This window comes from Clytia hemisphaerica, unplaced genomic scaffold, assembly GCF_902728285.1.
Source record: "Clytia hemisphaerica strain Z4C2 unplaced genomic scaffold, Clytia hemisphaerica genome assembly, whole genome shotgun sequence".
In the NCBI taxonomy this organism is placed as follows: Eukaryota; Metazoa; Cnidaria; class Hydrozoa; order Leptothecata; family Clytiidae; genus Clytia; species Clytia hemisphaerica.
In genome coordinates, this window is record NW_027104305.1 from 151,767 (window position 1) to 174,316 (window position 22,550).

The 22,550-nt window shown below is 35.5% G+C and overlaps 1 protein-coding gene and 1 long non-coding RNA gene across 2 annotated transcripts in view; one reads left to right on the forward strand and one right to left on the reverse strand.

Annotated features, from left to right (window-relative positions):
• LOC136817451 (cytosolic carboxypeptidase 2-like) overlaps nucleotides 1–21,781 on the forward strand; it is a 29,113-nt gene extending 7,332 nt beyond the window's left edge. The window contains exons 14-18 of the mRNA XM_067073781.1: nucleotides 18,129–18,291; nucleotides 19,436–19,537; nucleotides 20,003–20,131; nucleotides 20,837–21,067; nucleotides 21,632–21,781. Coding sequence (XP_066929882.1) covers nucleotides 18,129–18,291; nucleotides 19,436–19,537; nucleotides 20,003–20,131; nucleotides 20,837–21,067; nucleotides 21,632–21,781 — 775 coding nt within the window. The remainder of the gene's footprint in view (nucleotides 1–18,128; nucleotides 18,292–19,435; nucleotides 19,538–20,002; nucleotides 20,132–20,836; nucleotides 21,068–21,631) is intronic.
• LOC136817465 (uncharacterized) lies at nucleotides 15,992–17,010 on the reverse strand. Its single transcript, XR_010848098.1, has 2 exons — nucleotides 16,571–17,010; nucleotides 15,992–16,324 (listed from the first exon to the last, which is right to left on the reverse strand). It is a non-coding gene; the product is annotated as an uncharacterized lncRNA (long non-coding RNA).
• Nucleotides 21,782–22,550: the final 769 nt, after the last annotated feature.

Here is a 22,550-nt window from a genome sequence, read left to right on the forward strand (position 1 = left end):
AATTGGAAATACAAGATGGTTGCGTGTAGTAAACCAATGATAACAGAATGTTATCTACAGTCAATGCTGGAATTTCAGAAATTTTTTTTCAAAATGGAAAATCTTAATTTCCTGATGAGTTCCGGATCAGCTGATTTTGCGATGATCAGTGAAAATATGGATGGTACAGTCGAATTCGGAAAAGTGTTCCCGAACATTTTGATGAAAGAAATGATCCAATATCGTATGTATCGTCAACCCAATGTTCCATCCCTCGTTCAAAACAACTTGAAGAACTGTTTGAAACATAATACTCAGCCCTTTTTCACTATGAAGAAACACACTTCAAACCGATACCACCCGTATCTTAACGATCTTAAAAAACATCGAATGAACAAAAACAAATCTTCTTCGTTGGAAAACCAAATGGAATCGAAGATGATTCGACATAAGCCGTATTATGATCCAAAGGAGTTTCTTGAGTTTCTGGATAACATGAACGATAATCAAGATTCGGTGTACAAAGAACCTTTGCCTGAGATCGATCGTTTGTCGTTTGCATTCGGTGAATTGTCGATGTTTGATGATAAACCATCGAAACAAAGCTCAGTTACCACTGCTGTTAAAGAACGCCCTGGTCTTTCAAATATACCAACGATGAAAATAAACAAACCCTCCGAAGAAAACTCAGTTACCACTGCTATTAAAGCACCCTTTGTTATTTCAGATGTACCAACGGTGAAAATAAATAAACCACCCGGACAAAAGTCAGTTACTGCTGCTAAAGATCCCTCTGGTCATGCAGTTGTGCCAACAATGAAAATCTGTATAAGTGAACCTTCTGCTTCTTCAAGAAAAAGACTTGTTTCTTGTATAAAGATCTATGAAGATGAACTCACTCCTCGTTCAGATACAAGCCGTCAAAGCGTTCCAAGCTCGTCCGCCGCTTCCGATCAGGAAATTCCGCTTTCCAATCTTCAACAAGATGCGCAAATGAAAAGAAAATTTGTAGAAGAAGAACCTAAAAAAGAAGATATCAAGAAATGGAAAATGACTGAAGAAAGAACCAACATAACTGATCAAAGAGTCGTGGTGAGGAAGACCTTCGGCCGAAAAATGATCATAAAAAACCAGTCCACTGCACAACGAAAATTGGGTGAATCCAAAAACACTAATAATGGAAAAGTGGACATCAGAAAGGTTTTCATTAGAAACCAAAATGGAAAATACAACAACAATGGCGAAAACAACCGTGACCGAAAACAGAACACAACATCCAACAACAACAGTGTGAAAAGGCAACGTGACTGTCCAGAGGATGAGCTTACTTCACCATTCTGGAAGAAATCCCGCAAATCCAACAGATCAGACCGATTCCATTAAATTATCACTAGAAATATTGTAGTATCCATTGAATAAAGTCACCTTTTTGTCAATTTATTTTATCTACGAATTATTTTATTTATATATATATTTATTTATCTAAGAAATTATTTCATATACTAGAAATTCTTGATTTTGTTTGTTAGTACACCCCTGTGTCACAGATCCGCTAGGACCCCAGCCCCACTGGAAAATTCGGCCAAAATTTATGGATTTCAGACCCACTGGGAAATTGACTTTGAATTCATCCCCATTCGAAATTCGATGTTTAAAAGCTGCACTCCAAAACCATCTCCACTAGATTTTTTAAACTTTTTTAAATTTTTTAAATTTTTCAAATTTTTTAGAACAATAGAATTTCTCTCCCCATTACGATTTCAAAAGGAATTTTTATCCCCACTGAGGAAAAAGTTCCACCGGAGCTGTGAGACAGGGGTGTGTTAGTCTTCAATAGATTCACTTAAGCTCGAACATGCATTTTGTTCCGTTAGACTTTCCCTTTAACGCGAGATGTCAATGCATGATATTTCTCCCTGTAAAACTGCTTCATCTTTTTGCGGAACGACCGTTTTGAGGGCGCAAAGCGCCCGAATAGGGAGTGTAGCATCCTTTCTCTAGATCTGCGCGTGGCGTAAAAAATCTGTATATGTACGAAAATTTCTGAAAATGAGCCGGTGGGATGGCGAAATATCGACTTTGCTTCGTGTTGGATGGGGTTTAAATTAGTTTAGCACTATTTGAAGTATTTATTTCATAAATTACTTATTTTAATAGAATATAATCTATTTTTTGAGTATTATAATGTAAGATCTTTTATGAAAATTGCAACTTTTGTACAAATAATAGTAATAGTACTAAAACTTTATCTCCTTTGCTTTTTTCCCGCTTCTTCCAGATGTCTGGGCCCAGTCTTTTTTTCTGCGTTTCTTTTTCAAAACAACAAAGATGGCCCTGAAAACCAACAAATCTCTTCGGTTTTTGTTGAGGTGCATGCATTAACTTTTGGACTGATTATGGCCCATTGAAAGGTAAATCTTCATTTTTTTTCACCTTTATAGTTTCAACTACCTTTGGAATGTTACATTAGCACTTTTTCTTTGTGTTGACTTTTTTGTATCAAATTGTTTAAATTTTAAATTAAAATCATCTCACAAAACAAAATGTTTTTTTCTCGGCCATGTGTTTCATGGATATCATATGGCCATGTTTTCTTTCCACAGGCTTATTTTTATGGGTCGTGTGTTTATTCCATTTTACTCTAACTATAATTATTTTCATCTCTTCTGACTACAGGGTTCAGGCAGTCAGGTGAAGGAGCTTGCTTGATTGATGTTATGGGTGACTTTTAACTACCGATCGACCGACTGGCTGAATCAGCAGTGTTTCAGAGTTTTGGTGGGTGAACGTGCACAACAAAGAAGCAGCATAAAACCAAAATATACATAGCATTATGACTGTATGTATTATGAACAGATTGGAATTGATGGAGGATAATAAAATGGTCCTGCCGAATATAAATTGTGCCAGTTCCATGTTATTCCGTGCAATGTTTACGAGACAAAAGAGAAGACTGTACTGGAAAGCAGAATCAAAATGATAATTACTAGTTGCTATTTTCGTCATTGAAGATTTCTTCAATATTTATTCAATAATGGAATCATTTTGATTTGGCTTGATTGATTGTTGATTCCATTATCGCTTGCTTACTCTCAAGAGATTTTTGTTTAACATTGGAGCTTGATCATCATCAATTAGAATAATGCCGATTTATATTTGTACGATAAAGTGATAACAAAAGCAGGATTGATGACTTTAGCCCAAAAGACAACTTAAATGATAAAAGTACCTATGTTACTTTTGATGCTAGCTCAAATATATTTTCAAACAAGATATCTTTCACAAAAAAGTGTTTTTTACTGGAGAATCAACTTATATTTTCATAAACTCTTTGACGTGAGATTGTAGATAACGCTTGTTATTATTACCGCCTAATAAATAGTAATGGCATTACTTTAATATACTTATATGAATTATAGAAGTTTTTGGATTTTATTTTGCAAGGCAAGGTTCTTGAAAAAATTAGTTTGGACTGGTTTGGATTGATTTTATAAATGAAACATTGGGAACATCTTTTTGCCGAACACACAATATCGCAAAAATAGACTCACAAAAAGACAAAATTTCTTCACGCAAAAAATCTCACTAGTCTTGATAAGTTATTGGAAATTATTGCTAGGCTGCTGATTCCTTTTGGGTAAATTGATACTACATTTGAAGTGAATGATATCATAAAGAGGTAGCACATTTTGAGAGATTGTATACTAGGTTCTAATGGCTGAAAAGCTCAAGATCATCTTTCAAACTACGCACTATTTTCTTTTAAATTTTGAAGGGAAATGTATAATATAATTTTTGAATTGTTGATAAATTTGTCTTTGTAAAAGTTTTATAGAGAGCTAAGTAATTGTTTCAAAAAGTCACAAAAAGATGGGATAAAAGTCTTTCAATTTATTCAGATAAACTACCAGCCTAAAGCCTCACTCTTTTTTATAAGAACCAGTAAATTTTTTTAAAGGTTTGGCTGTCTTTTTTTGCACTTTTGAGCCTGAAATTGTTTTTGAATTGCTCAAAACCCGGCGTGTTTAATTTTTGAGTCTCGTATTGTTCTTATAAAATTCTTATGAAAAAGAAAGAGTTGAGTTGGAAAACATTATCAATAAAAGTTTGACTTATAGAAATAATTTGTTAGTGTCGAAATTTCTTCGCTTTGCGAAAACGGAACGGTCGTTCCGCAACCCCTTTTATGTTGATTGCTTCTGAATACGTAAATGAGTGAATCAATACCACTATTGGCAAATGAGATCGTGTTTACAAAACTTCCAAATCTGATCATGTAAAGATACTTTGGTATAGTGACCGGGAAACGCAGTGATGTAGTTCCTCCAATCAAAAGATAAAGCGTGAAAGGAAAATGGAGAACGAAACCAAACGCGGTGATCAGAAGGAGAGTGTTCACAGCATCCTTTTTCCTTGAACATCCAGCGTTGAGTCGAGAACTGACTGTACTGCTTTGGTGATGGCTAAAGATGGTGGATCTGTTGTTTTCTTTCTTATGCCCTGGTGTAGGTCTGTTGGGCTGTTTGTTCTCTGGTAGCGCATCATTCTCAAGAATTGATGTCACTGTTTTGGAACGAGACTTTTGAATGTCTTCATTGACGTCGTCCTTCTGCGTATTAATGCCACAATGAGGGGGTGTTGAATTTGTCTTCCTTTTATTTTTGTAACTTGTAGTCTGACGTCCTCTGCTTTGTAAGATTCTTTTCGATACGATGTTTAATATTAGAGAAAACGTGGATCCCACAAGAGCGAAAACTCCTGCAGACAGTTGGTAAAGACCTATGAAACTGATTTGCATTTGTTCGTCCGATATTCTGTAATATGTGATGACATTGATGACGAAGAGACTTACGTGGAAGACTACCATCCACATGACAATGATGACGTTCTTCTTATAAAAGAATGGCTTCCAGATTGAGATGAAGCGAAGGATGGAAAGGAGCGTGATCACACTTAAGTTGTTGCCACGTATAAACAGTTCCAAAGCGATCTCCAAGCCTATCATCCAGCATGGTAGAGTTGTGTCTTGAGTGAAATAGAAATTGAACGGTGTCACTATTGCACACAGCGATCCTGTTACTGATAAATAGATGAACAATTTTTTTGTTGCGTTCAACGGTCTATTCGCTTGTTGTCCAATAATCAGCATCAAACTTGAAATCAAAACGAAAACTGAGATAATGACAGCGAAGATGAAAAAGGAATCTTCAAAAGGAGGACTTATTGTCATTTGTTCGAAACTTTCCAACCCTTCGTTCGAAAAACAGTGGATGTTAAAAGTACGGTTACTTGTTGTATTCATTCTGAGAAACCTTGGAAAAAATCTCTGAAGCCCTTTTTTCGTAAAGCAGTTCCCCTTTAACCATAATTTAATTTTCGGTTCTTTTACCAGTTTTCCCAACTTGGTTTTTCTTATTTACACTTTTCATTTGCAACTTTACACATTACAAAGATTCACTACAACAACAACAGAATGAAAGTAATTCGCACAAGTTTTTTGAAAGTTTTTCGCATGAAACACGAACATCTGAATACTTCTGGATTCCGTCAAGCAATATGAATGGTATCCTCTGACATTCTTACGCTTCAGACTCATTTTTATCTCCAAGAAGTTTCCGTTTCAATCTGTGAAACTTCTTCTTGTAAAAATCTTTAATCTTCTTGCTCCGGAAAACATACACAAGCGAATCCACGCCACCGTTCGCGAAAGAGACGGTGTTGACAATACTGCCGAACCTCAAAATATACAAATAACCTAATAAGTTCTTGGGGAAGTCCCACGTGATGTAAATACCACCCACCAACAAATATATAGAGAAAGGGACGTACAAAATGAAAGTGAAAGTGGTGATGATAATTAAAGTGACAACTGCTTCTTTGTTTTTCGATCCTTTCACATCCAATTCTTTCGCATTCGAATTACTATTTGTGCTCGTTATTTTCATCCCACAATCCTTTGCATTCGAATTACTGTTCGTACTCATTATTTTCATCCCACAATCCTTTGCATTCGAATTACTATTTGTACTCGTTATTTTCATCCCACAATCCTTTGCATTCGAATTACTGTTCGTACTCATTATTTTCATCCCACAATCCCTTGCATTCGAATTACTGATCGTGTTAATTATTTTCCTACTTGGATCAATATCATCTTTCTTGAAGCTCTGGTTCTTTTTAGAGTTTATACCAACCGACTTGTTGGCTGATATATGGCTAACTTTATTCTTATCCTGGAAGGTTTCCGGCGATGATTTCGAGGAACTTTCCTTCGACTTTATACCTCTATTATTGATCGATGTAGTGGTTTGTTCCATGGTGCTTTTCTTCTCTTCATTGCATTTTAGTTGAAGTTTTGAAGTTTTAAGTCGTTTTGTTGTTAATTGTGAGCTCTGCAACACACGAGGACTCTCTATTCTATTTGATTCCGATTTCTTTATGATTTCATTATCAAGTTCTTTATTGAAATCTAGTTTCGTTGGCGATCTCTCTTTATCCTGGATCCTCGAATCTTGCATCATTTCGGTTTCGATAGAATATACTTTGGCCAAGTGCATTTTGGGTAATGAGCACGATAGACTGATTTTCCGCTTTTCTTTCACTTTATTGTTTAGAGTATTCGTTGTATTTGCATCTCTATTTAGATTGATTTTGATTGGCGGAGTACTTTTTACTCGAAATACACTTCTATGTTCTACTTTCCCTTCTGTGACTTTGTATTTTGAGTGATCTTTTGGAGTGGTCGTTGAGCTAGTCGCCGTACCCACGATCTGTTGCTGGTCTTTTGTTTTGGCCAGGTTGTTTTTGCGCTCTAATAATACCTTCGACAGAATGTTTAAGGCCAATGAAGTTACCGTTCCGATTATGGCTGAACATGCCAAACATATCTGGTAGACGCCAAACCGTTGCACAGTGAACGATTGAAGTAAATACTCGACCAGTATGTGGAAACCAACCATAAAAGTTGTCACGTGGATTACAATCAAAGAAGTCTTGATTAACTTGTCTGAATTTTCTCGCAAGTAGAATGGTTTCCATATCGACAAAAACCGTAATGCGGAAAGTAGCAGTAAAACGAACAACCCGGAACTTCGAATGAAAATCTCAAATGAAATTTCCAGTGCAATGAGCCAGCACGGTATAGTAGTGTCTTGTGTCAAGTAGAAATTGAATGGTGTAACGAAAATTCCAAATGCGTCAATCAACGATAAATAGATGAACAATTTGTTTGTTGCGTTCAACGGTCTATTCGCTTGTTGTCCAATAATCAGCATCAAACTTGAAATCAAAACAAAAACTGAGATAATGACAGCGAAGATGAAAAAGGAATCTTCAAAAGGAAGACTTATTGTCATTTGTTTGAAACTGTCCAATCCTTCGTTCGAAAAACAGTGGATTTTGAACGTCGTAAAGTTTGTTGAATTGCTCATCACGGGCTTGTCTCACCGACCGTTTTATATTTTTTATATAAATATTCTTTCGACTAAAAGTTTGGCAATGTTTGCATATTTCATTAGTTGAAGGGTTCCGAATAACATTTCACCTTTACTTCACAGCACTGACCTTTAAAAACCCTGGCCTAAGATATATTTGCCACCTTTGAGAAGAGTTTTCAGTAAAGTGCCACTGACACTGAAGCAAATGCAGTGCGACTTTGTAGATAAATGAGAGTTCAACAGTACGCAAATGCGTAATGTACGTAAATGCTAGGTTGGGTTATATTTTCAAAAAATGGATTCTTTTTTTTCTCTTTTTCTATTTTTCTCAAAAAAATGGGAATGCATCCTTTTTACATTATAACCGATCTAACTTCACAAAAACCACGATAATAATTTTTCTTTAAAACATTCTTTAGGCTGTTAGGCTCTTCAAGGACGTGAAACGAAAGATTAATTCCCACTTTTTTTTACCTTATTACATCAAAGGTCTTACTTCTTAGGGTATGTTCAAGATATAATTCTATTTTTTTCATATACTCGTTTATATTAGCAATAAAATTTTCATTCCAATCGCAATCAAACTATTACCTCTCAAGGGGAAATGAAAAACTAAAATGGAGTAAAAACAAAACATTTAGTTTCAGTTGTAATAAATTTAAATACACGTTGAAACGCTTTTAACCTTGCCACCTTACCACAGCATATAATGGAAAAAGGGTATAGTTTCCGAGTTTTCTAAACTTTTCTCAGAACTTTACCAGCAAAATTTGTAGATGCTCACTCAAACGTAACATAGTGTCTTTTGACTCAATTCAAGTGAATTGCGGTTTTTATATGCGAAATTTAGGAAACGGTATTAATGAAATTTAGGTTGCGTCATTTTACTTGCCCCCTCTCTTTTCATCTTGGTCTTGGTCAAAAAAATGTTTTTCTATTGTGAGCGTTGGGTTGTTCGGTTTTATTGCAAGAGCATATGGTACATCCAAGGTGTGCGAAAGAAAAAGAAAATCAGAATTTGAAATGTAGCACAGGAAAAGACAACTCAATTGTTTTCTTTATCCTTCAAGTTTTGTACATGAATTTAATTTTCGGCCTTATCTGTAACAAAACTTCAATGTTTCAACCTTCATTTTTATTTCGACCACCTCTCCCTCTTACAGTTTCGGCGTGTTTTGACGTGTATTGAAATAAAATGATTATCTTATGAAAAATTTCTTCCTTCACATTTCCCCAAAAACGAAAATGCGTGTCCTTTACAAAACGTATTTCCCTTTGCTGATATAACAAGGGAGAACGAACGCCTTGATTTGTTTGCACGTGTATTGGTAATAGTTTCTGATGTCCTTATTTCTACATGTGATAATCAAAGCGTTTATACCATTGACGACGAAAGCAAGATGATCTGCTAAATCTTTGAGCCAGAGATGATGTAAACCTAGATTTCTATCATACATTATGCTGACTTTCGGAAGGTGAAAACATAATGCAGTTACTGCCACCATTGTTAACGTCAAACCAATTTCGTACCCAATCCTCATTTCGATCATTTTTTGTTTGAGCTGATTCTTGTGCGCATGTGCACTGTCCGAATCAATAAAACTTGTATGTGTCTGATTATCGGACAGTTGTTTGATTTCGTTTTGAATGTTTTGTTGTTGTGTTCTCATTTTGTAAAGGGAAAGTGTGATGAGAATTAATGTCGACCATTTCATTGTCCGATCTTTACTTAACGACCATTTCATTGTCCGATCTTTACTCAACGACCGTTTCATTGTCCGATCTTTACTCAACGACCATTTCATTGTCCGATTTTTACGTAACGACCATTTCATTGTCCGATCTTTACTTAACGACCATTTCATTGTCCGATCTTTACTTAACGACCATTTCATTGTCCGATCTTTACTTAACGACCATTTCATTGTCCGATCTTTACTTAACGACCATTTCATTGTCCGATCTTTACGTAACGACCATTTCATTGTCCGATCTTTACTTAGCAACCATTTCATTGTCCGATCTTTACGTAGCGACCATTTCATTGTCCGATCTTTACGTAACGACCATTTTATTGTCCGATCTTTACGTAACGACCATTTCATTGTCCGATCTTTACTCAACGACCATTTCATTGTCCGATCTTTACTTAACGACCATTTTCATTGTCCGATCTTTTTTAACTTACGACCATTTCATTGTCCGATCTTTACTTAACGACCATTTCATTGTCCGATCTTTACTCAACGACCATTTCATTGTCCGATCTTTACTTAACGACCATTTCATTGTCCGATCTTTACTCAACGACCGTTTCATTGTCCGATCTTTACTCAACGACCATTTCATTGTCCGATTTTTACGTAACGACCATTTCATTGTCCGATCTTTACTTAACGATCATTTCTTTGACCGATCTTTACTCAACGACCATTTCATTGTCCGATCTTTACGTAACGACCATTTCATTGTCCGATCTTTACTTAGCAACCATTTCATTGTCCGATCTTTACTTAACGACCATTTCATTGTCCGATCTTTACTTAACGACCATTTCATTGTCCGATCTTTACTTAGCAACCATTTCATTGTCCGATCTTTACTTAACGACCATATCATTGTTCGATCTTTACTTAGCAACTAGACTATGCTATAGTCTAAGACGAGTTTCATCTAAGAGGAACAAACGTGAAGACGGGAATTTTTTACGGGAGTAGCTGTTGTCTTAGACTATATCAATTCGGTAGAAAAGCGGAAATTTTGGATTTTGGTTAGCGGTGTGATCGGCCGGCCCGGTTCGAACAAATGTAAACAAACAGTCGGGTCTGGCCGGTAATTACCGCCACCGATTCTTGCTGCTAATACAGATGGACCTGACTGGAAAATGATTCCAAAACATAGCGACAGAAAGTTAATCTGTAGGTGTGGAAATTATTTGTGCAATTCTTTAGCATTTTTTGAGTCTAGCCTCCTATTAGTTAGTACTTTATTTTGTAACTTCTTTGCAACAAGGTGTTTTATGTAAATGGTTTGTTATGAATTTATTTTTAACAAGCAGAACTCAGATTCAAGCAAGTATGTATATATCAATTGTAAAAGGGGTTACGCACGATACGAAAATCTCGTGTTCGCAAGCGAAAGGTTTTTTACACTACATACCGTAGAACTTCCTTATTCCCAGCGAAACTTTCCGATTGCTAGTGTAAAAGAAAAGGACCAAAACGCCACAAAAGTAGATTTAACACCGATTTTAGCCGGAGACGCCTAGAAGCAAAAAGATCCCGGAGACGGGGCAGGTATGTTTTCCCGGGAATGAGAAAGTTAGCCATTTTATGATAAAATTTTAAAAAGTTGTACCCAGCCGATTGCGTGATGCGTGATCGGGAAATAATTCGAGGCATGATTTGGGCTATTTTCGCGATATTTGCATGGTGAACAAACCTTTTTTGGTAATTTTCATGATCGTCACGGGAGCAAGGAAAATTTCTATTAATGCATTTTAAACATGTACAAACTCTGGTGAACCAAAAGAAAGTTGATATTCTATTTTCAAAACAAACTGCTTTATTGAAGTTTTTTTAACTCAAATATCTTAAAATTTCAAACTAAAATACTTTTTTTCTTTTCTCGTTTTCTTAAATCAGGGACTTATGTATATCTACAAAAATTGATCTTGTTCATCAAAAATTGAGAATATTATACAATAAGAAAACCAAAGGAAAATTTATATTTTCATAATAGATGAAATATTTGCATATACTTTCATATATAAAATATTGGAAAAAAGGTTTAATATATAAAATATTGGAGAAAAGGTAAAATATAAAAAATATTGAAAAAAAGGTAAAAAATTATAGCATCCAAAAGTTATATTTTTTGAAATGCATGTCAAAAAGTAAAAAACTTTCAAAACAGGGAAACAATTTCATAATTTCAAACATACACTTTTTTAATATAAGAACAATTTTATAAGACTTTTATAAGGCTCAAAATCGCCAAAAAATAAGAACAATTGAAGAAAAATGCTGAGCCTGAAACTACTCAATTTCAATCAATTTAGGGGTCAAAGTAATAAAAATTGGGTATGATTTCTAAAGTACCTGACTTACATCCTATTAATAAGAACATGATAGAAGCTCAAAGTGAAAAAAAAGAAGAACAGTCGAGGCTCAGAAAAATTTTACTGGTTCTTATATAAAAAAAGTGTAATGCAAAAGAAGAAAAATAATCTCATACTGGGAAACATTTTCATAATCTGAAAGAACGCCGGAAGGAAAAAATTCCCCTAGCAGAAGGCATTTTGTAATTTTCAAAAGCATGCTGCAAATGCAAAAAATGTCACATAATTGGCAATCATAATTTCCAAAATTTCCAAAAAGAAAAAAAGTCTTCATGCCAGAATATTGCTTGAAAAAATTTTCAATTGAGGCAAAAATAAAAAAATGTAGCGTTTCTGGAAACCAACCGGGTGAAAAATAATAATTTTCTGATCTGGCCACAGACTATGGGTTCATCTATATACAGTATAGTTCATTATAAAAAAAATCAAGTTGGAGCATTTAAGCTATGAAAGTAGTTTGGTTAGATATTCCCACTTGTAGATCACGAATTGTTTGTTAGTTAGTAGTTGATACATTAGTATATTCAGGGCTTACTTCATACTGTTTGTACATAAAAGTTATTGTTAAAGTTCTATTTCAATGATCTTATATATTACTAAAGTCATCAAAAAAATCAAATAAAAAATTTTTCTGGCCGGCCGCATCAAAGCTTTTTTCCTTCACCCGCATTCCGGAAACACTACATTTTTTTTTATTTTTGCCTGATAGCAAAATTTTTCTACATTTTTTAAATGCATGTGGAAGAAAATGTCAAGTTAAAGACAATCATTTTCCACATTTTAAACACAAGGGGAAAAAATGTCCAAGCTCACAGCAAAAATTTCCACGTTTTAAACGCACATGGAAGAAATATCCAAAATCACAACCAAAAGTTTTCCACGTTTTAAGCGCACGTGGAAGAAAATGTCCAAATTCACAACCAAAGGTTTTCCACGTTTAAAATGCACGTGGAAGAAAATATCCAAATTCACATCAAAAGTTTCCACGTTTTAAAAAACACACGTGCAAAAAAATGTCCAAACTCACAACCAAAAGTTTTCCACGTTTTTAAATGCACGTGAATGAAAATGTCCAAATTCATAACCAAAAGTTTTCCACATTTAAAATGCACGTAGAAGAAAATGTCCAAATTCACAGCAAGAATTTGCACGTTTTAAACGCACGTGCAAGAAAATGTCCAAATTCACAACCAAAAGTTTTCCACGTTGCATTTTTAAAACATCAATCATCAATCAGTAAATTTTGCTCTGGGTTTAAATTTTTACATTAAAGCTAACCAGTTCATATCCAACCACAACCATTTCATTGGGTGTCGCATCTACCATCTGACCATCATAAAAAAGTAGTGAGTTCAAACTTTTTTGATGTCGCAATTAAAGTATTTAATTTTTCAAATATAGCATTGTCAGATTTATCCATAAATATTCAGTCAACTGCCTTGTTAGAATTTGTGTAAATATACGGGCAAAATTGAAGTTAGTTTGTTGTAAAAGTTGATAAAATATCGACCGGATAAAATATCCTGTTTTTCAAGAAGAGATTGCATCAATCTCTCATGCCAAACCAAACGAAACATCAAATTCAGGAAGGAATAATAAGAAAACTTCATCATCAACCATTTCTTGTAACAATCACACAAAAATCATGATCCAATTCAACTCATTAAAGCATAAAAAACAAAGAAAAATAGCGAAAGAGCGGTAGCAACCAGTTGTTTATTTTTGCCGCCATCTTTGTTTTGACTGTTAAAAGGCAGTATGGTCCGATCAACAATACGCTTCCGAACCGAGCGACGTTTCCCGATCGAGAAGGATACTTATATTTTCCAGCGACGTTTCTGGAAGAAATGACGTATTCATCGTCGTATGAAAAACATCCTACTGTTTTTCACGCCGGAGCTCGATTTGGAAAAAATCCATTACGTAATGCTTCCAACAGACAGTCGGGTACAGGCGATAATTCTCCTTATTGGGACTTAAGACAGTTGCACACGACGACGAAAGTCTGAATGGAAACGAGGCTGAAAAAGGGTAAAAATCGATTTTATCACTCCGCATATCAGCTTTTTTTTCCCGCGCTTTTGCCAAAAGAGTCGCACTCCGCTCGCTAACGCTCGCTCCGTGCGTAATCATATTTTTTTCAAGAAAGCTATGAAAGAGAGAAGAAGAGGTAAAGCATTTTTCTCTTTTATTTTTATTTTGAAAGACTCATCTTTTCGTAATACAAACTTGCATCTACCAGGTTTATCTACAGTGTATGTGGTATATGTTTTGTCTAATTGCTCTAGGAAAATTTTATGAAGAGTGGTATTTTTCAAATCACAAACAGCTTTTTTACAAATTAATGCATTATTTTTCTTTATGATTTTTTAATTTTCATAAAAGGCATAATTGTTGGTTTTGATTTTTTGTCTACAGATATAGTTTAGGCAAGCCAATATAATTTGTGTTTTTTTTACAGACCGCAAGCTTTAGGAAAATTAAATTTTAGGTTCGGTTGTGGTGTGCCTGTAAAACAACAAATCAAATTGGTCCCACCTTATAGTCTACCAAAACCAAGTTTAACACAGGAAAAATTCAATATAAATCATTGCATGACTTTTTAGTGAATTCACGGTGAAAAGCCGCAATAGACCTTTTTTTAAAGAGGCAGCCATATTGAACAGTTATGTACTCCAGCATAAAAACAATGATACAGCCATGCATAATTACTGTATCATGCATATTTTAAAAATTATGCATGGCTGTATCATTGTTTTTATGCTGGAGTACATAATTATTCAACATGGCTGCCTCTTTAAAAAAAAGTTTATTAATAATTCAAGATGAAAAGGTGAAATTTCACTGTGAATTGTCAAATTGCAGCTTTTCACTGTGAATTCACTAAAAAGTCAAGGTGAATTTTATTAATTTTTTTTCTGTGCCAAGTTGTCATATACTGATATAATTTCGATAGCTATTAAAAATATGAAAGTTTCAAAATAATCTTGGTAGTTTCAAAATAGTGAAAAATTATACAAGCAGGTGCTAAAACCTATTCATTTAGAAAGGTGTATATAAACCTTTCCAATGATGTTGACACCAACTTGAATTGTGGACAAAAAAGCAACCATTCCTAGCAAGATGGCCATTAATAAAGACTTTTGTTTATTTATCTTCTTACGAACTGCTATATGTCTGTATGTTAATAGTTGCTATTTTGCCCTTCTGTATTCAATATTGTATATAAAAGGCATTATTTACAATTATCATATAATTGAATCATATTGAATATTTTAAATTTTGTTTTTTTTATAAAGAAAGTAAAAAAGAAAGTCTTGGACACAATCCATATACCATGCAAAAATTCTCACTCTTTAAAAAAAATAATTTAAAGGAATTTTTCAAGGGCAGATTTGTCATGCCAAAATCAATGTATGAAATTTCTTTTATATTTTTAGTTACCTTTTTTAAAATTTTGAATAAATCAATTCATTTTTACGTGGGATTTTATGGAATTGTCACTTGGATGATTTAAAAGGATATTTGAGTAAAGAAATTTAAAACGTGGTTTTATTTTGACCAGGTATTTTTTGCAAAACATACGGTTCAGTCAAAAACACCTTCTCGGCCTCAGGTCTAAAATTGAAAATTTGAACGACAGATTTTTTGGGGAATTTTTCCTTACCAATACATTTCAATCATCACAGTGGCCCTATATTTCAAACCTAAAGTAGTTTTGATCATTGGTTCAGGAATTATGATAAATTTTTAGTTATTTACAAAATTCAAACAAAATTTGTGTTTTCGCAGGATATGGTTGTAAAATTTTAGATGAAATTTGTAAACTACCGTGAGATCCGGGTAACTTAATACATCAGTGGAGGCTAACATGCATAACCCTTAAATGAGTGACCTGGCTGGTCATTAAAATACAAAGTTAAATCAAAATAAAAAATTATAGAGTAGAGGTGCGAGCGGAGCTGCGTAGTTCATTTGTTTTGAAATTTTGCTGCTTCGATTGGTCAGTCATTTGATGGCTATGCAAGTTACCAGACTTCACGGTATACAGTATCATAGGAAAAAATCAAAAAAAATTACCTTGACCTTTTAGATGAATTGGCGGTGAAAAACTGTTAATCTTTCAATAATGACATGGTGATTAGCTGAAATTTCACCGTAAATTTATTAAAAGATTACAGGTTTTCACCTTGAATTACCCTACGGTCAGGAGAAATTTTTATATCTTGCATTCTGTGTATATTCTGATTGGGTAGCCGATATAATTTTGCATTTCTCCAGAAGAATGTGGAAATTTGAAGTGAAAAAAGATTCTTTTCGATATGATTTTTCTGATGATGTAATGTTAGAAATGTGTCCTAAAAAAATTTTGGTTCAAATTTTACATAGACCTCTGAAGGCTTGAAAAGCTGTTTTTGAACGAACCAGCTGCTTGCTAAAAATATAGTCAAGAAGAAACTTTTTGTTCAGATATTTGAAGATGCTTGAGTACTGCTCTTGTATCATAGAAGGTGTCGTTGTTCAGATGTTGTGGAAAGTGTTGTTCAGATATCGTGGAGGGTTATTCCTTCAGTCATAATGGAAAGTGTTGATCAGCCACCATGGAAAATGTTGTTTAGATATTGCAGAAAGTCTTGTTTAGACACGGTGGAAGGTGTCGGTCTGATATCGTGAAAGGTGTTGGTTGAATTTTGTAGAAATGCATTGGTTGAAATATGCTAGATAACCATGGTTTTTAAAATATTGCTGGTACCACTACTTTCACTCAAGTGCCAAGCTGAAAAATTGACTATCAAAAAATATAAAAAGATAGCTAAACATCAAACTCAATCAAGCCCAACAAAAAAATAAACAGGAAGTAAAATCTGTTAAAATTTAAACTATCTTAGAAAAAACTTTACAGAGACTGAAGATTTTTTGCGCGCACAAAATCATTACTTGACAGAACTGGAAAAAGTCAATATTTCAGTCTCAACTGACACTGATTCCTGCTACCATAAAAGAAACAACGAAATCCAGTGAATATAAACCTTACCTTTAGATGCTACTTCAGGTGTCAGGCATCAAGTTGAATAAAATTTCCAAAAAATCAAAGTTAGAATTTGTTTGTGGGCCTTGAGGAAAACAATCCCTTCTAACTAATATTGTCATAAAAGCTAAAGATGAATGCGTTTATGTAAGGTCTTATCTTCAGCCTCCAAATTATCCTACAAGAACATTCTTCTTCACCAGACCCAGAACCATCATGCTCAAAGAAAACAACCATTTTTTGGATAAAGTTCACTTCCTACTTGCATCCTTCCCTTCGATTTTGTGTTGTTTTGATTTTCTCTACCAAGTTCGTCTATAAATCTGCAGGGATTTTCCGCAAAATTCACCGACCCTTCTCCAAGGTCGGTAAGGGCAAAGATAAAATCAAGAAAAGCGCCAAATTGATATCGTCCGTAAACACAGACTCTATCCGCCGCGAAACATATTACGTTTTATAATATACAATTATGTATATCATAATAATATATTATACGGACGATAGCATCGTCTACTTAGCAACCATTTCATTGTCCGATCTTTACTTAACGACCATTTCATTGTCCGATCTTTACGTAACGACCATTTCATTGTCCGATCTTTACGTAACGACCATTTCATTGTCCGATCTTTACTTAACGACCATTTCATTGTCCGATCTTTACGTAACGACCATTTTATTGTCCGATCTTTACGTAACGACCATTTCATTGTCCGATCTTTACTCAACGACCATTTCATTGTCCGATCTTTACTTAACGACCATTTCATTGTCCGATCTTTACTTAACGACCATTTCATTGTCCGATCTTTACTTAACGACCATTTCATTGTCCGATCTTTACTCAACGACCATTTCATTGTCCGATCTTTACTTAGCAACCATTTCATTGTCCGATCTTTACTTAACGACCATTTCATTGTCCGATCTTTACTCAACGACCATTTCATTGTCCGATCTTTACTTAGCAACCATTTCATTGTCCGATCTTTACTTAACGATCATTTCATTGTCCGATCTTTACTTAACGACCATTTCATTGTCCAATCTTTACGTAACGACCATTTCATTGTCCGATCTTTACTCAACGACCATTTCATTGTCCGATCTTTACTTAACGACCATTTCATTGTCCGATCTTTACTTAACGACCATTTCATTGTCCGATCTTTACTTAACGACCATTTCATTGTCCGATCTTTACTCAACGATCATTTCATTGTCCGATCTTTACTTAGCAACCATTTCATTGTCCGATCTTTACTTAACGACCATTTCATTGTCCGATCTTTACTTAACGACCATTTCATTGTCCGATCTTTACTTAACGACCATTTCATTGTCCGATCTTTACTTAACGACCATATCATTGTCCGATCTTTACTTAACGACCATTTCATTGTCTGATCTTTACTTAACGACCATTTCATTGTCCGATCTTTACTTAACGACCATTTCATTGTCCGATCTTTACTCAACGATCATTTCATTGTCCGATCTTTACTTAGCAACCATTTCATTGTCCGATCTTTACATAACGACCATTTCATTGTTTCACCAACAGGTTACAAGAAGAGCGTGAAGTGGTTTTGTATTGCGATTTACATGGTCATTCAAGAAAGAAGAATATCTTCGTGTATGGCTGTGAGAATAAACAAGAGAAATTATCCACGCGGCTCAACACTCGATTGTTCCCTTACATCTTGGCTAAAAATGCGCCCGACAAGGTACTAAGTGTTTCCTACCCCTCCCATATTAAAAATGACTCTCAGATTTTATAAAGGCAAAGAAAAGACAATAATCAGACAATCCCGTCTCAAAGGGGTTTGCCATTATAGGAATATAGTTGACCCCCTCTAATTCGACTTTCTACTATTTGATACGCTCCATTATTCGATACGCTCTACTATTCGATACGCTCCACTATTCGATACGCTCTACTATTCGATACGCTCTATTATTCGATACACTCGACTATTCGATACGCTCTACTATTCGATACGCTCTAATATTCGATGCGCTCTACTATTCGATGCGCTCTACTATTCGATGCGCTCTATTATTCGATAATATTGGACTTCACCGTCAACAAGAAACTCTCATAAACTACGCTCTACCATTCAGCACGCTCCATTATTCGATAATATTGAAAGTCGCCGTCAACAAGAAAATATAGTATATATTGTAGTCTGTCTGCGCCACAATTAGTTTATGGCGTGAGATACTAGGCAATTCGATCTGCGTAGCCAGGATGCAGTACGCAGTGCTGACAAGTTTTAATAAGGAAAAAATGCATATTCTGATCTGCCGCCCAATCTCCTGAAAGAAGATAGTTGGACAGAAATTCTATGAATTTCTTCACATATATATTCGATACGCTGTACTATTCAATGAAAATCTTAATCCCCTTGAAAATCGAATAAGAGAGCGTCAACTGTAGTATCTGATTAAACAGAGCAAAGTCCTACCCAGGAATTCTTTGTGGTTATTTTCAAGTAGTCATTTCTAGTCCTAGCCACTGACCTTTATATATTCCTGGACCATGCAATATCTGCCATCTTTGATTGGAGTTTTTTTGGAATTGGTACCCGAGAAGAAGCCATTGCAATGTTAAAAATTAACGTCTAACGCCGCTATTGCTATCGTCAAAAGAATTTGAGGAAAATTAGACCTAGCGCTCTCGATGCATTTACACCGCTATCGAGTAGTGCCGCCATTAGGGTACCACTTTTCAAAAAACTCCGATCAAAGATTTTGCTTAGCTGGGATTTAGAAGCTTGGTCCAGGGTATATAAAGGTCAGTGGTCCTAGCCACAAAGAACCATCTTTGGTTAAGAAGTTCTTCTAATTCCAACATATTTTTCTTTGTAGTTCTCGTTCACCAACTGTCGTTTCCGTGTACAGAAGAACAAAGAAGGAACTGGTCGTGTCGTGATGTGGAATACGGGCATCAGATATTCCTACACTCTCGAGGTTCCAACATTCTCATTACTTGCTTCGTGAGCAGAAACCAATTCATTCTATTCAAGTCCACCTTGAATTATAAATAGAAAATAGTTTTGATACTAACTTTTGATACCGACATTTGAAACTTGAAACTAACCATTAAAATTATACCAACCCAAGGAGTGAAGACTATGCCAAGGTGTTACTCTAAGGAAGAGACTTACTCAAAATTTTTGAAATTCCTTTTCTTACCTTAAAGTCTCTACTTTTGTCTAGATGTAGGATGATGATACGTTATAAGTTATATACATCACTTAGGCGGTCATCGAAAAGTTGTTTTGTACGCGTCAACCGCCCGCATAATATTTATCGCTAATTTTTCAGAACCTTTCCGCCCGCCCGACCACCTGCGTGTATTTTTAACGCCCGCTGCGACGCGAACAGAACAATTTTTCGGTGACTGTCTTACTTACAATCATGAATGCGTTTTAGGCGTCATTTTGCGGCAGCTCATCATCACAAGGAACGGAAGAATACCATTACGGAGTGCAAGATTATGAAGAGATGGGCTACCATTTTTGTGACTCCCTTCTTGACCTCTTCGACCCTGATAAGAAAAAGGTAAACAATTATTCAGGGATTGTTTGAGAATGTAAACATTACCTCATGCGCTAGGATAAGAAAAAAGGGTATGGAATTATGCAGGGATGGTTGTTGAGAATATAAACATTACGTCATGCGCTAGGATAAGAAAAGGGTAAAGAATTATGCAGGGATTGGTTGAGAATATAAACATTACCTCATGCGCTAGGATAAGAAAAAGGGTAAAGAATTATGCAGGATAGGGATTGGTTGAGATATAAACATTACCTCATGCGCTAGGATAAGAAAAAGGGTAAAGAATTATGCAGGGATTGGTTGAGAATATAAACATTACCTCATGCGCTAGGATAAGAAAAAGGGTAAAGAATTATGCAGGGATTGGTTGAGAATATAAACATTACCTCATGCGCTAGGATAAGAAAAAGGAATTCAGTCATCTTTCATAGAAAATACTTCATTTTATTCAGATTGGCTGAGACGCGTAAAACATTACTCATACCTAGGATATCAAGCTCTTTTTAGCATTTTGTTTAGCTGATTGTTTTTGCGAAAAATGACGCTAAGTAAAGAGTACTCACTCGAGACATGCGTAGTTCTCTCCTTGAGACGGTATGAGTAAAGATAGCCTGTTTAAAAAGCCGCTCGTCTAAGCGATTTAACGTAGGTCTATTTGGGTTTAGTTCATCACACATGGTATAAAATCGTGTTCGTTCCTTCTTTCAGCTACCTAAGATACTGGATGAGATCAAAAAGAAAGTTCAATCTACAATTCTGCGGAAAATGATCACTACGGGGAAGAGCATTCCAACCATCTCCACCACAGAACACCCTCCTTCACTAGATGAGGTGGTTGGTGAACAGTATTTTTCGGACATCGAATCGGAATCTTGTGGTTCGGACAGTTCAGCTTCAGATGGTTTACCAATGCAATTGCTTCACGCTTCCATCCCTGAGGTAGGATTTCCCTCATTTCCTTCTTCTACTCTTTTTATAGAATTCAGCAAATTGTCAATTTATCGTCATTTGATTTCACTGCGGATTCTTAATGATGTGGATTCTTAATCATTGCAGGCCCGCGGCAGCGGGGGGGGGGCAGCCGGGCCTTGGCCCGACCACATTTTTTCAAAGCAAAAAGAAAATTTATTAATTAAGCCAAATTCTGTTTTATAACGTTAAAACAGACCTGTTTTAGGCGATCTAGAAGTGCTAAATCCAAAAAATTTGGTCAGTATAACGTGTGGCCCTATCACTTTCAACCACTTTGAAAGCCGCGGCCTCTGCATTGACAAGTTATTCTAAATCTTTTTAGACTGGAGTCGTTTATAATGCGTGTAATACAGTAGTATAGGCGTTATATGATTATACGATTGTTGTTACGGGATTTAGTTTGTATAAACTAAAATTGTTCCCTCCATTACTTTTTGCTTTATTTCTACTATGTCTGAATTAGTCGGCTTGCTAGACTAAAATCATTTGAAAATCCACATTTAACTTTTAATCTTGAAATTTTATTCTTAGATCACTAAGAAGAAGCGCTTGAAATCTCGCAAGAGAGAAACAAATCAAGAAAGCAACGCCAGAAGCACAAAAATGCATCTACGCCATCGGCAAACATTAAGGAATCCACCCCAACAGACCCCTCCCCGTCGCAAGATCGCATTAAAGTGAAACGTAAAACAAAACGCGTGAAGCCGGAGGGCGGAAGTAGTGGGCAGATCGGGCGCATGGCGTACACATCACGTACTCATAAATCGGACTGTCAAAAGTGTTTTATACCATGACCATGCGGATTGTTTCGACAGAATCACAAACTCTTATGTTCAAGCGGGGCTTTTGGATAAAGAATCGTCGTGTCATGGTAACAACACACCACCGTGTGAGAAATGTAACCCCAGTTTTTATTTCTACGACACGGGTGACGATCCAGTATTACCACATCATTTATCCAGTTATTCTCTCTACGGTGAGTAAACAGTCTCTCCGCCTTTCAAAGGGTGTCCGAGTCATGCAAGACAAGAAAGATTAAATCACTTGATGGTATTAAAAATATACAATGAAAACGAAATCTTTAGAGATCACTGGGCCTCACACGAAGAATTTCCATCTTTTTTGTCTCTACTACTGCCCTCTTTAATAGCCCTTTTTTTTTGTGGACATTCGAATTGATTATTCGCGAACCCTAGAGAGATAACAGTTGACTAGTATAATTTTCTTCCCGTACAGACATGCGTATGCCGAGTTACGCCAATACGGAAGTGAACCTACGTTAGAATTAGCACGCCGTATTACAGCATTCATTACCGTAACGGGAAAGTACCACAGCCACAGCGCATGAGCAGAATGTTTGCTATATGGAGCAATTTGGATATGAAGAAAGACGAACCTCCAAAAGTAAGTTCTCTCATGATATTATCTGCGTTTAGTTTTTCTTTTGGTT